The following is a 13,206-nucleotide window of genomic DNA, read 5'->3' on the forward strand; positions in this document are numbered from 1 at the left end:
GTAGGCCAATTGGTCATTGTAATTTGTCCTGTGATCAGCCTAGAGTTTAACCACGGATTGCTAGGAGAATGGACTGGAGAGGTGGAGTGAAGTCAAGATGGCGCTAAACGGCGATGCCTTTGCTTGCACCTTCAGAAACCGCTCTATTTCTACCTTTGGTATCTCTTTATCTTTTCCTTTTCAAGGTTCTTTTGAAGACCCTGACCTGGAGTTACACTCTGACTTCGGTTCTTTGTGGGAATGGGACCCGCTCTCAGGGCCTCACGACTGGCCACTTTTTGATATCCCAAGGACACGGCCTGGAAGGTGAGCGTGCCTTTGGGGTTCTGGATTTTTGCGGCTCTGGACATGTGCTGATTCTAGGCCGCTGCCCCGACTGAAGCAGAACATCGGGAGCAGAGGGTTAGCTGCCGGGGATTGTATGTCTAGAGAGCTTGCGCCTTTCTGGGGTCGAAAAAAGTGACAAACAGACTTTTAGCACTGTAAATTAGTGAGTTGTTTGTTATGTCTCCCCTCTTGCTGTGAAACAGGGACACCTCTTTTTCCCTTATTAGGGAGAGAGAGAGAACCTGTGGTATGTCAAATTACTGGGTGAACGAGTAGTCCTTGGGGTACTGCAAGTCTGTGTCTTTACTGATGCTTTGTTGCACGCTTGAGTTCTCGGTGGAGGGTGCAGATGCTTTTTTGCTGGTGGGGGAGGGGGTCATTGCTGTTGCTTGTGCATGGGAGGGGGAGCTGGGGGGCTTTGGGGTTCTAATGTTTAACTGTCATTCATTCTTTGGGGAACTTCTCTGTTTTCGTGGATGTTTGCGAAGAAAAAGAATTTCAGGATGTGTATTGTATCCATTTCTCTGACATTAAATGTACCCTTGAAAGAGCCTGTTCTGTGCTGTATCTCTAAATAAAAATAAATAAAATTTCTCTCTTTTTCATCTCATTATCCTCTCTCCCCTCTCTCACTCTACACTTGCTTTCTTTCCCCTCCCATCACTCCCACTGTGCCCCCTTTTCCTCCTTGTGGCTCATTGTACCTCTCACATTGTTTCTTTCGGTCTCGTCCCCTCATCCCGGAGGATGTTAACCAGTATCTCAGAGGATGGGAAGCATGGTTGACGCCCTTGGGGATGCAGCTGCGCCCCAGCTACTGATTGTAAAGCAAACCATTTAAGTGTCAAAGACTGAGGGGTGACCTTATTTTTACAGGCATCCGTTAGTCTCGTGAGACCATGGATTTGCACCTTGGAAGGTTTCCAGGGTACAGGCCTGGGCAAGGTTGTATGGAAGACCAGCAGTTGCCCATGCTGCAAGTCTCCCCTCTCCACGCCACCAATGTTGCCCAAGGGAAGGGCATTAGGACCCATACAGCTTGGCACCGGTGTCGTTGCAGTGCAATGTGTGGTTAAGTGCCTTGCTCAAGGACACAACACACTGCCTCGGCTGAGGCTTGAACTAGCGACCTTCAGATCACTAAACTGACGCCTTAACCACTTGGCCACGCGCCAACAGGGGTGACCTTATAGACGTGTCTAATATCATGAGGGCTGTCAGTAGGTTGGGTGGTTGCAGTCTTTTCTTTCACTGGGTTGGGGAGGCCATAGCCAGAGGAGACACTTAGAAGGGACCTGAGGGGTAACTTCCTTTACACTGGGGGAGCTGCCAGAGGAAGAATCAGGTTTTTTGTCACTGACATAGTTTATGTTTTATTCAGAGATACAGCACAACATGCCCACACTGCCCAATTACAATTAATCCACTAACCATTGGTCTTTGGACTGTGGGAGGAAACCAGAGCACCCGGAGGAAACCCACATGGTCACGGAGAGGACGTACAAACTCCTTACTGGCAGTGCCGGGAATTGAACCCGGGTCGCTAACGCTGTAATAGTGTTACACTTCCCGCTATGTGACCTGAAAATCTGTCGTGAAATTTGCTTTGTGGTAGCAGTACAGTGAAAATCAAAAAAACGTTGGAAGAATCAGGTGGTGTTTATAGATTCATGGACATTCTGTGGAATTCTCTGCTACAGGAAACAGTTGAGGCCAGTTCATTGGCTATATTTAAGCTAGATATGGCCCTTGTGGCTAAAGGGATCGGGGGTATGGAGGGAAGGCAGGTACAGGGTTTCTGAGTTGGAGATCAGCCATGATCATACTGAATGGCGGTGCAGGCTCGAAGGGCCGAATGGCCTACTCCTGCACCTATTTTCTATGTTTCTATGTTCAGAAATCTGTGGTGGGGGAAGCTGTTCTCAAAACACTGAATGGGGCTCTTCGGGTAGTGAGAGAAGAGGGCATGAAGTAGTCGATAAGCACAAGGGATTCTGCAGATGCTGGAAGTCTTGAGCAATGCACCAAATGCCGGAGGAGCTAAGCAGCACCCTATCAACGACCAGCCTGTGCCCTCTCCCCTACCCCAACCATTTTATTCTGCCTTCTGCCCTCTTCCTTTTCAGGGTTTCCACCTGAAACATCGTCTGTTTATTAAATCCCACAGGTGCTGCCCGATCTGCTCAGCTCCTCCAGCACATCACGTCTGAAGTAGCTGAGACGTTCGCCAGGTAGACGGATGGATGGAAGTGGTGACGTATATGTACATTGATGATAAACTTACTTTGAACTTTTGAAATTTGAGGGAAGGGTATGGGTAAATGGGACTGGCTTAGGTAGGCATCTTGGTCGGCAGCGACTCGCAGGGCGGAAGGGCCTGTCCCTGTGCTACCTACCCCAACGTCGCTAGGGGAGCGGTTATACAATGCACGCCAGTTTAGGGCCGGAGTGAGTCGGGTCGCCCAGCCGCTCTGGGAGAGGCAATGAGAGGAGTCGTGGTCCCATGAACCACCCCCCCCTCCCCGCCAACTCTCTCCTGCTCCCTACCCTGACCATAGCAGGTGGTTTAACAACGTGACGCCCTCGGTATTTCGCAGTGGGTGGGTTTAGAAAAAAAAGTTACTTAGAGATAGGGTTACTGCTGAGGGAGGAGCTAAAAGCGAGCTGGAGGGACAGGGGAGAGAGAGAAAGAGAGGGAGCTTCCTGTTTCTGGCAATCGCTTGGATTAAAACAAAAGTCACCGACGTCTTTACCCTGGTTCACGATCTACACATGTGCCGAGCGAAGGGGAAGAGAACTTCCACAGCGAGAACTTCGGTGTAGAGCGGGGCTGTGGGTTCAGCCTCACTTCGTTCTGACAGCTCTTTTATCGCGCGTGTGCGATCTATGTGGTCGCGATGAATGTCTTCATCTTCATCTACCCGCTGGCTATCGCTTGCCTACTGGCCACGGGAGGTGAGTCGCTCGGGGGTGGGGTGGGAGCGGAGTAGAGGTTGCCTTGCAGCGGTGCCCAGTCGCCGAGGTTAACCGGCCAACCAGTTGACCCACGCCGCTCCCCACCCCACCCCGTCGAAGTCGCGTTACATGAACGACTTGGTGTGATATAAATTTGGCGCAATTCGGCAGAGTTTTCTTTTCGAGCTTCGCCACTGTTAAGTTAGTTGTAGCAGGTCTTCTCGTTAAACAATGCCAAATTATCCTTCTGGTCGTTTTCCGTCAGAACTTTGCAACTCAATTCTGTGTCTGCTTGTAACTGGGTCCAGGTGTGCACATCCTTGCCGCTTAATGCGAACAGTTTAGAGATGTTTCAGGCTAATTTTACACCCCCCCCCCACCCCGCGAGTCCATTAATCCGCGCACCTTTGAGATACCTGCATTTCTGTGGGGGTTATCTCTGTTCACACGGTCTTTCCTTTGATGTCAGCGGCAAAGCCTCCTTCTCTTCCCCCGCTATGGAAGTGAGATATATATCTGAGAGAGCAGGCGGCCCGGGGGCTGATCTTGCTGTCAAGAGGGAGACAGAGAAGGAGGAGGGGTGGGGGAAGCTTTTAAAACGGCCACGTTCAGGATGCAAAAAAAAACGCCGATCGTGTTTCGGCGACAGGTGACAGTCCCTCGCCGCCATTCCTCGAGGCCCGAGGGATGTGTCTGCCAGAGGCTACACACGTCCCGGGACGGTTGCCTGGCTCATTTCAAGCCTTCTCCACCGACCCCCACACCCCTTCCTGAGCAAGGTCCCGTGATATCGCTCCCTACCTCTGTTGCACGAAACTAGTGCATGATAATGGGAGTGGGGACTCGGTGCGTGTGTGTGTGTATGCATGCGTGTGTGGTCGCGTCTGTATGTGAGTCTGCATCTATGTACGTGTGTGCGTGTGCTCGTCTGTGTATGTGTGTGTGTGTAAATGTCTGTGTGGGTTTGTGTGTGTCTGTGTGTGTGTTAAGGGGATGTCACCTGAAACTAGAGCTACATCACAATGGAATCTTTCTTAGATTCTTAAAATTGTGAATTCCAGCCCTCCTCCCCCATAAAATGTCTCCTGACACCTCACCTTTCCAAATAGGAGTCTGCTTGAATGTTTAGTTCAGTGGGATTTTTATGTGAGTATTGTTGTCCAAGGGAGCTGGTGAACTGTGAAGATCCCATTCTGGTCCGCTTCTGTTAAAGTGAAATGCAATCCTTACAGTGCCAATTCTGCTAGTAATGTGACCAGAGAAAAGTAGTAGTAGTTGTGTGTGTGTGTGTGTGTGTGTATTTTTGCATGTCCTGGGAATCAGTTCAAACTAGGACCTTACACATGAGAGTTAGAACACAGAACAGAACAGGCCACTTGGCCCACAATTTTGTGCTGTTATTAAATGTCTAACTAAACTAATCCCTTCTGCCTACACAATGTCCATATCACTCCATTCTCTGCACTGTCATGAATCTTCTAAATACTCCTATTATATCTGCCTTCACCACACCCCCCCAGGCAGATCCTTCCAGGTGCCCACCACTCTCAGTAAAAAATAAACTTCCCCCACACATCTCCTTTGAACTTATCCATCTCACCTGAATTGCATGCCCTGTGGCTTTGGGCATTTTGACCCTGGGAAAAAGATACTGGTTCTCTAACCTAACTATGCCTCTCATAATCTTATAAATCTCTATCAGGCTCCAAAGAAAACACCCCAATTTGACTAACCTCCTTGTAGCTCTAATCTAGGCAACCCCTTCTGCACTCTTTCCAAATCCTTCCTATGATGGGACAACCACAATTAAATGCAATAAATTAAATTGCAATAAAGATCAGCTTTATTTGTCATATGTACATCGAAACATACAGTGAAATCTGCTGTTTCTATCAGCAACCAGTACAGACCGAAGATGTGCCCGGGGCAGCCTGCAAGTGTTTCCAAGCTTCTGGTACCAAAGTAGCATGGCCACAATTTATTAACCCTAACCTGTACATCTTTGGAATGTAGGAGTAACCCGGAGCAACTGAAGGAAATCCATTTGGTCACGGAGAGAACGTAGAGATTTTTTGAGAATCAGTTATCAAGTTGTGAATGTTGTGAAATTTATTGTTTTGTGGCAGTACAGAGAAATGCATAAAATATACTATAAATTACTGCAAGAAATATAAAGTTCATAGTAAATTTATTGTCAAAGTACATATTGTCACCTTGTACAACCTTAGGAGTTATTTTATCGAGGGCGTACTCAATAAATCTATAGACTGCAAACCTAACAGATTCAATGAAATGCTGCACAAGCTGGGGCGTTCAACCCAAGTGCAGGAGACACCAAATTACAAATCCAAAAAGAAAGAAAAATAATAATGAATAAGTAATATATATCGAGAACTTGAGATGAAGAGTCCTCGAAAGTGAGCCCATTGGCTGTGGGAACATTTCAATGATGAGGCAAATGAAATTGAGTTTTATAGATATATAGAAAATAAATAATTAGTGCAAATTTTACTCCTTACACACAGCACGGGAGTTGAACCCTGCTCTCAAACCTGGTGCTGTAAAGCGTTACGCTACTTTGCTGTCCTCTAAGTCAGCTGCATCTGAAGCACGAAGCAAAATTCACGAGGATGTTGCTGAGACTTGAGGAACTAAGTTATGAGGAGAAGTTGAATAGGTTTGGACTTCATTCTCTGGAGTGTGGGAGAATGAGGGGAGATTTGATAGAGGTATATAAAATTAAGAGGGGTATAGATAGGGTAAATGCAAGCAGGCTTTTTCCCCTGAGGTTGGGTGAGACAAGAACTGGAGGTCATAGGTTAAGGGTGAAACAAGAAAGCTTTAAGGGGAACATGAGGGAGAATTTCTTTACTCAGAGTGTCGTGAGAGTGTGGAACGAGCTGCCAGCGGAAGTGGTGGATGTTGGTTTAATTGTAACATTTAAGAGAAGTTTGGGTACGTACATGGATGAGAGGGGGATAGAGTCCCTACTTTCCAGCCCTGAAGAAACCCTGAAACATCACTGTTTATTCATTTCCATAGACTCTGCCTGATTTGCTGAGATTCCCCAGCATTCTGTGTGCAATTGACCAGGAGCAGGCAGAAAAATATTTTGGCACAGACTATACGGTTTCTGTGCTGTAGTGTTCTATGTCAGAGACCTGGGCTCAATCCCAACCTCCAGTGCTGTTTATGTGGATTTTTCTTGTCTGCCTATGGCTATGTGGTTAAGTCCCTGGTGCCCCAGTTTCCTTCTAACCCCAAAAGTTGTTCAGGTAGCTTTGTCAGCAACTGTATATGGTGTGCAGGTAAGGGATAGAATCTGTGAGACAGGGGGGTGGATGAAATGGGATGAGTGTAAGTGTGGCTTGATAGTCAGCACAGACTTGATGGGCCGAAGGACCTGCTTCCATGCTGCATGACTCTGTGACAAGTAAATGGACTGCAGACATTCTAAGCAACACACACAAAGTGCTGGAGGAGCTCAGCAGGCCAGGCAGCATCTATAGAAAAGCGTACAGTCGACGTCTCAGGCCGAAAGCCTTTGGCAGGCCTGGAGAAAAAAAGATGAGGAGTGGATTGAAAAGGTGGGGGAAGGGAGAGAAAGACGCACAAGGTGATAGGTGAAACCGGGAGGGGGGAGGGATGAAGTAAAGAGCCAGGAAGTTGATTGGTGAAAGACATACAGGGCTGGAGAAAGGGGAGTCCAATAGGAGGGAACAGAAGGCCGTGGGGGAAAGATATGTCGTGGGGGGGGGAGGAGCACCAGAGTGAGGATGTTCTATACCTGGAGGGATAGACATAGGAGCTGGGGGACCTCAGCGAGTCAGGTTGTCAGTGTCGCCGAGTCTGGGCGCTCTTGCAGGAGGCAACTGAAAGAAGACGGCAGTTACACACATGGGAATGCACATATTCCAGCCAGTTAGAGTTTCGTTATGACTGTATTTAACTCTCTTCCCTCTCGTCAAGTCTTGAGCGATATTAGTCCACGCCTGGGAAAAAAAAAAGTTCAGTGATTTTGATAGACGCTATTAAAGGAGCTGCACAGTGGAATTAATTTAGTTCTAGGTTACCGCTGTCATGCCGCAGTGATGGTGCTGGTTTGAGAGTTTTTAGTTAGTGGCCCTGTTTCTGTGCCTTGTGGTGCATTAGGCCGCAACCTTCCTGTTTCTTTGTCTGTTTTTTTAACAAGTTGGCCAAGTTGGTAGCTCGACACTTGACTCAGCACAGTGCACAGCGTGCACGTAGCTGGCTGGATTGGAACCCAACACCACATCTCCTCGAGGTCCGGTGTGAATGCCACCACATCACGGGCCGGCTAGTGGCCCTCTTGGCCTAATGTTTATTGCTTTCCAAAGTTCCGTACAGTTCTTATTAAAGCCTAATGAACAATTAATTTCATATCTGTGTCCCTCCCTCTGTATTTGGGCCACCACTGAACTCCTGTCACAGGTAACATAATGGAGGTAAGTAAATATTAAAGGTTATCTAATCTTATAGAATTTTTCAAGGTAAGTTGATGAAGGCGTGGCAGTGGATATTGTCTTCATGGACTATTGTAAGGCATTTGACAAGGTACCACAAGGGAGATTGGTCAAGAAGGTTGAGTTGCTCGGAATTCAGGATTAGGTAGTAAATTGGATCAGGCATTGGCTTTGTGGGAAAAACCAGAGAGTGGTAGTAGATGGTTGCCTCTCTGACTGGGAGGCCTGTGATTACTGGTGTGCCTCAGTTGTTTGTCATCTCTATCAACGATCTGGATAATGCAGTTAACTGGATCAGCAGATTTGTGGATGACATTAAGATTGAGGGTGTAGGGGACAGCGAAGAAGGCTATCATGGCTTACAGCAGGATCTGGACCAGCTGGAGAAATAAGCTGAAAAATGGCAGATGGAATTTAATGCAGACAAGTGCGAGGTGTTGCACTTTGGTAGGACCAACCAGGGTAGATCTTACACAGTGAACAGTAAGGCACTGAGGAGTGTGGTAGAACAAAGGGATCTGGGAATACAGGTCCATAATTTGTTGAAAGTGGTGTCACAAATAGGTAAATCACAAACAAGAGAAAATCTGCAGGTGTTGGAAATCTGAGCAACACGCACAAAGTCCTGGAGGAACTCAGCAGGCCAGGCTGCATCTATGGAAAAATGCACAGTCGACGTTTTGGGCTGAAACCCTCCATCTGGACTGGAGAAAAATTGCTGAGGAGTAGGTTTAAAAGGTGGGGGCAGGGGAGAGAAACACAAGTTGTTCTGTAATGGGGAGGGATGAAGTAAAGAGTTGTTTGGTGAAAGAAGCAGAAGGCCATGGAAGAAAGAAAAAAATTGGAGTTAGGGGGGAGGAGCACCAGATGGAGGCAATGGGCAGGCAAGGAGATAAGGTGAGGGAGGGAAAAAGGGATGGGAAATGGTAAATGGTGGGGGGGGGGGTGAGGGGCATTAGCGGAAGTTTGAGAAGTCAATGTTCATGCCATCAGGTTGGAGGATACCCAAATGGAATATAAGGTGTTGCCCCTCTAACCTAATTGTGGCCTCATCACGACAGTGGAGGAGGCCGTGGATGGACATATCGGAATGGGAATGGGAAGTAGAATTGAAATGAGTGGCCACTGGGAGATCCCACTTGTTCTGGCGGACGGAGCGTAGATACTCAGTGAAGTGGTCTCCCAATCTACGTTGGGTCTCAGCAATATACAAGAGGCCACACCAGGAGCACCGAACACAGTATATGACCCCAACAGGCTCACAGGTGAAGTGTCGCCTCACCTGGAAGGACTGTTTGGGGCCCTGAATAGTAGTGAGGGGAAGGTGTAGGAGCAGATGTAGCAATTGTTCCACTTGCCAGGAAGGAGATCAGTGGGAAGGGCCATATGGACAAAGGAGTTGCGTAGGGAATGATCCCTATGGAAAGCATCCAGTGGGGAGGGACAAATGGACAAGGGAGTCATCCCACCTCATCCCACACTGCTACTTGTAAAAACACCATCCCCTTCTCTCAATTCCTCCAACTCAGCTGCATCTGCTCTCAGGATGTGGCTTTTCATTTTAGAATGAAGGAGATGTCCTCCTTTTTCAAAGAAAGGGGCTTCCCTTCCTCCACCATCAATGCTGCCCAGCCACCCATACCAGGGATAGGGTTCCTCTTGTCCTCACCTCCGTGTCCAGCACATAATTCTCCGAAACTTCCACCCACCACCTCCAAGGGGATCCCACCACCAGGCACACCTTTCCCTCCCCCCCCCCCCACCACCTTCTGCTTTCCGCAGGGATCATTCCCTACACAACTCCCTTGTCCATAACTTTCAACAGATGCATAGGTGAGTGGTAAATTCTGGGAATCGGGGTGTTAAGGAGAATGCAAGGAAATAAAATAGGGTTAGTATGCACCCTCAGTGGGCTGAAGGACCTGTGTATGTACTGATTCTACGGCACATGGAAAGTGCCTTAGGATATTATTACTGCTTTGCAGTATCTTCGATTCATTCATCTCTCTCTGTCTGTCTCGTTGTCTCCCCCGTCTCCCTCTCCCTCTCCTTGTCCCCCCGTCTCTCCCCGCCTCTGTTTCCCTGTTTCTCTCTTTAATTATTTCTGTCTCTCTCTGTCTGCCTGTCTCTATCTCTCTCTCTACCATTCTCTCTGTCTCTCTGTTGACATCTCTCTCTTACTCGCTCTCATTCACTCTCTCTCTTATTCTCTCTCTCTCTCTCTCTCTCTCTCTCTCCCCCCCCCACCCCCCTCTAACTGTCTGAAGTTTGCATCACCAGCATTGTTAGCTAGATTTTCCCTTTAGGAGTTTTTCTGGATTTTTTGGAGAGTCTTGAGAGTGATTTACATGAATGTTGCCAGGACTTGGTGGATGAGCATTTCTGAAGGTGTTAGGAAAAGTATACCTATAGGTAGGTAAAGTAGAATAGAAGGCATGCATGATGCTTGCCTTTTTTGTTGTAATCTGAACTATGAAGCAAGCATGCCATATGTCTTCTTTACCATCCTATCTTCCTGTCAAAGTCAAAGTTGAGTTTATTGCCTCATGCACAGGTAGAGGTGCAATGAAAAATATACTTGTAGCAGCATCACAGCATCAGGTGAGCAGCATTCACAAAAAACATCAATTAAACTTAAATTACACAATTTTTACAAGAAATAACAGAATTACTGCAAAGAAAAATGTAAGTTGTAGTCCAAAATGGTCACAGTGTTGTTTTGCTGAGGTAGTGATTAGGGTTGTGTTGGTCGGTTCAAGAATCAAATGGTGGAAGGGAAACACGAGGAATTCTGCAGATGCTGGAAATTCAGGCAACACACATCAAAGTTGCTGGTGAACGCAGCAGGCCAGGCAGAAGGGTCTCGGCCTGAAACGTCGACTGTACCTCTTCCTAGAGATGCTGCCTGGCCTGCTGCGTTCACCAGCAACTTTGATGTGTGTTGGTGGAAGGAAAGTAGCGCTCCTGAACGTGGTGATATGGACTTCAGGTGTCTACACCTGGTGCCCGATTCGAGCTGCGAGAAGATGGCTTGGCCCAGATGGTGGGAATTGTTCCGTTGATGATGGATTTCTCCTCTTAAGGCAATGTCTCCTGTAGATACAACCGATGGTGCCGTGATGCCTGGGGCAGAGTTCACTCTTACATTCCTGAGTATTCGAATTGTTCTGCACATAACGTAACCAGTCAGAAAGCTTCAAGCAACCAAGAGAAAATCTGCTGATGCTGGAAATCCAAGCAATACACACAAAATGCCGGAGGAACTCAGCAGGCCAGGCAGCATCTATGGAAAAGAGTACCGTCGTTTTGGGTAGATCTGTAGGTATTTATTTTTTCTGCAGTGCTGCAGAAGGGTCTCGGCCTGAAACGTGGACTCTACTCTTTTCTATAGATGCTGCCTGGCCTGTTGAGTTCCTCCAGTATTTAGTGTGTGTTGCTTGTGTAACACCCTGGGAAAGGTTTCACTGCTAATGTAATGGACTTTCTGTAGGAGCAGTGTTTGGGTTATGGTTAGAGATAACGGGTGCTTTGGAATGTGAGAAGGGTGTTTTCGTGCCGCGTGCCTGACACCAGGGTGATCTGGTCTTTGGTTCGGTGGAGAAGAAGAGAGAAGATGCCGGAGTGGAGCCGTGACCTGACGAAGGCCGGGGAGATCAAAGGAAGATCGGCGAAGGAAGAAGCCGTGAGCTCCAACTTGTGCACACTAGACTGTTCCATTAAAATGGGCCCTTTTCTTTTTTTGCTTTTTCTTCACTAATCCTGTTAAGAATTATAAAGCTAAATCCTTTAATTGTATGTGATGTACTCTGTTATTTTGTGGTACTGATTTGTAACAGGGTAACAAATCACACAGCATCCACACAGACAGGGGGTTTCAGGGTGGACTTGCATCTCAATCTCACCCGTTTGGCGGGGCCAGAGATTGTCCTCCCTAGACTCACACAGCCGGCGGAACCTGAGGGTTACACTTGCATTTCCGGAATTTGCAGATTTTCTCTTGTTTGAGATACTTTGTTAGACTGATGTCCAGCCAAACCTCCTTCACTTTGTTAGAAGCAACAAATTGCTGGGAGAACTCAGCAGGTCAGGCAGCATCTACGGTGGGGGATAAACAGACGATGCTTCAGGCTGAGACCCTTCATCAGGACTGGAAAGGACGGGGGAAGAAGCCAGAATGAGAAGGTGGGGGAAGGGAAGGAGGACAAGCTGGCAGGAGCTTGGTGAGACCAAGTCAGATGGGAAGGTAGGTGGATGGGGGAGGTGGGATGAAGTGAGAAGCTGGCAGAGGTAAAGGGCTGAAGAAGAGGGATCCTGATAGGAGAAGGGTGTGGAGCATGGGAGAAAACGAAAGAGGAAGGGCACCAGGAGGAGGAGATGGGCAGGCGAGGAGATAAACAGTCAACACTTAGGGCCCAGACCCATCAACAAGACTGGAAAGGAAGGGGGCAGAAGCCAAAATAAGCAAGTGGCGGGAGGGGAAGGGAAGGAGTACAAGCTGATAGGTGAGGACAGCTGATGGGGGAGGTGGGTGTAAGGGAGGGGGGAGGGATTTTTGCATTGCCAGTTTAAGGGTGTCTGAATCACAGCCAGCAGCCGGCCCTGTCGTGACTTTCCTCTTTCGGTTTCTGCAGGGAGTTGCAGGCCACCTGTGGGAGCGCTGGTGGAGTCCGCGGGAGCTGGTGACCAGCAGCCGGAACAGGTGCACATTCCTGCCCGGCGGGAGAAGCGATGCTCCTGCAGCAATATGCAGGACACAGAGTGCGTCTATTTCTGTCACGTTGGCATTGTCTGGGTCAACACGCCAGGGTAAGTGACCACTGCAGCTGGTCAAGCGCCTATACACAGCGCCTTTGGATAGTTCTGGTGCCGTAGTTCTAAAGATTTAAAGATTAGCTTTACTTGTCACATGTACATTAAAAGATTAAGAGTAACATTTAGGATATATCTCCACCAAAGGAGCTGTGAGGCGCGTCTTCCCTCTGCTAGCCTGCAAGTCGTCCTTGGGCAAGGTGTAGCATCTGATTAGCTGCCTCTCCCCGATCAGGGTCATGTGAAGCCATGGGAGCAGGTGCTGAATGATTGTACGAGCAGCTGGTGCATACCACAAGTCCTGGTTATGCGACCATTTTGACGTCAGGCAGACAATCTCTGAAGAGTATTGATAATGGCTGGGGACACCCGACTGGTAAAGACACTGCTCAGAAAAAGGCAATGGCAAGCCGCTTCTGTAGAAGAATTTTCCAAGAGCAATCATGGTCATGCAAAGACCTTGACTGCCCGCATTTTACGGCATGGCACATAACGATGATGACATACATTGAAGTATGCAGCGAAATAGAGGGCTGTGGATAACCCTAGTAATTTCTAAGGTAGGGACGTGTTTGGCACAACTTTGTGGGCCGAAGGGCCTGTATTGTGCTGTAGGTTTTCTATGATTCTA

The 13,206-nt window shown here is 48.0% G+C and overlaps 1 protein-coding gene across 1 annotated transcript in view; it reads left to right on the top strand.

The window, feature by feature from the left end:
• The first annotated feature begins 3,154 nt into the window (after positions 1–3,154).
• si:ch211-202p1.5 (uncharacterized protein LOC103909337 homolog) overlaps positions 3,155–13,206 on the top strand; it is a 117,884-nt gene continuing 107,832 nt past the window's right edge. Inside the window, exons 1-2 of the mRNA XM_063054967.1 lie at positions 3,155–3,282; positions 12,398–12,572. Coding sequence (XP_062911037.1) covers positions 3,225–3,282; positions 12,398–12,572 — 233 coding nt within the window. The 5' untranslated portion in view covers positions 3,155–3,224. The remainder of the gene's footprint in view (positions 3,283–12,397; positions 12,573–13,206) is intronic.

Source organism: Mobula hypostoma, chromosome 8 (genome assembly GCF_963921235.1).
Source record: "Mobula hypostoma chromosome 8, sMobHyp1.1, whole genome shotgun sequence".
Classification (NCBI taxonomy): Eukaryota; Metazoa; Chordata; class Chondrichthyes; order Myliobatiformes; family Myliobatidae; genus Mobula; species Mobula hypostoma.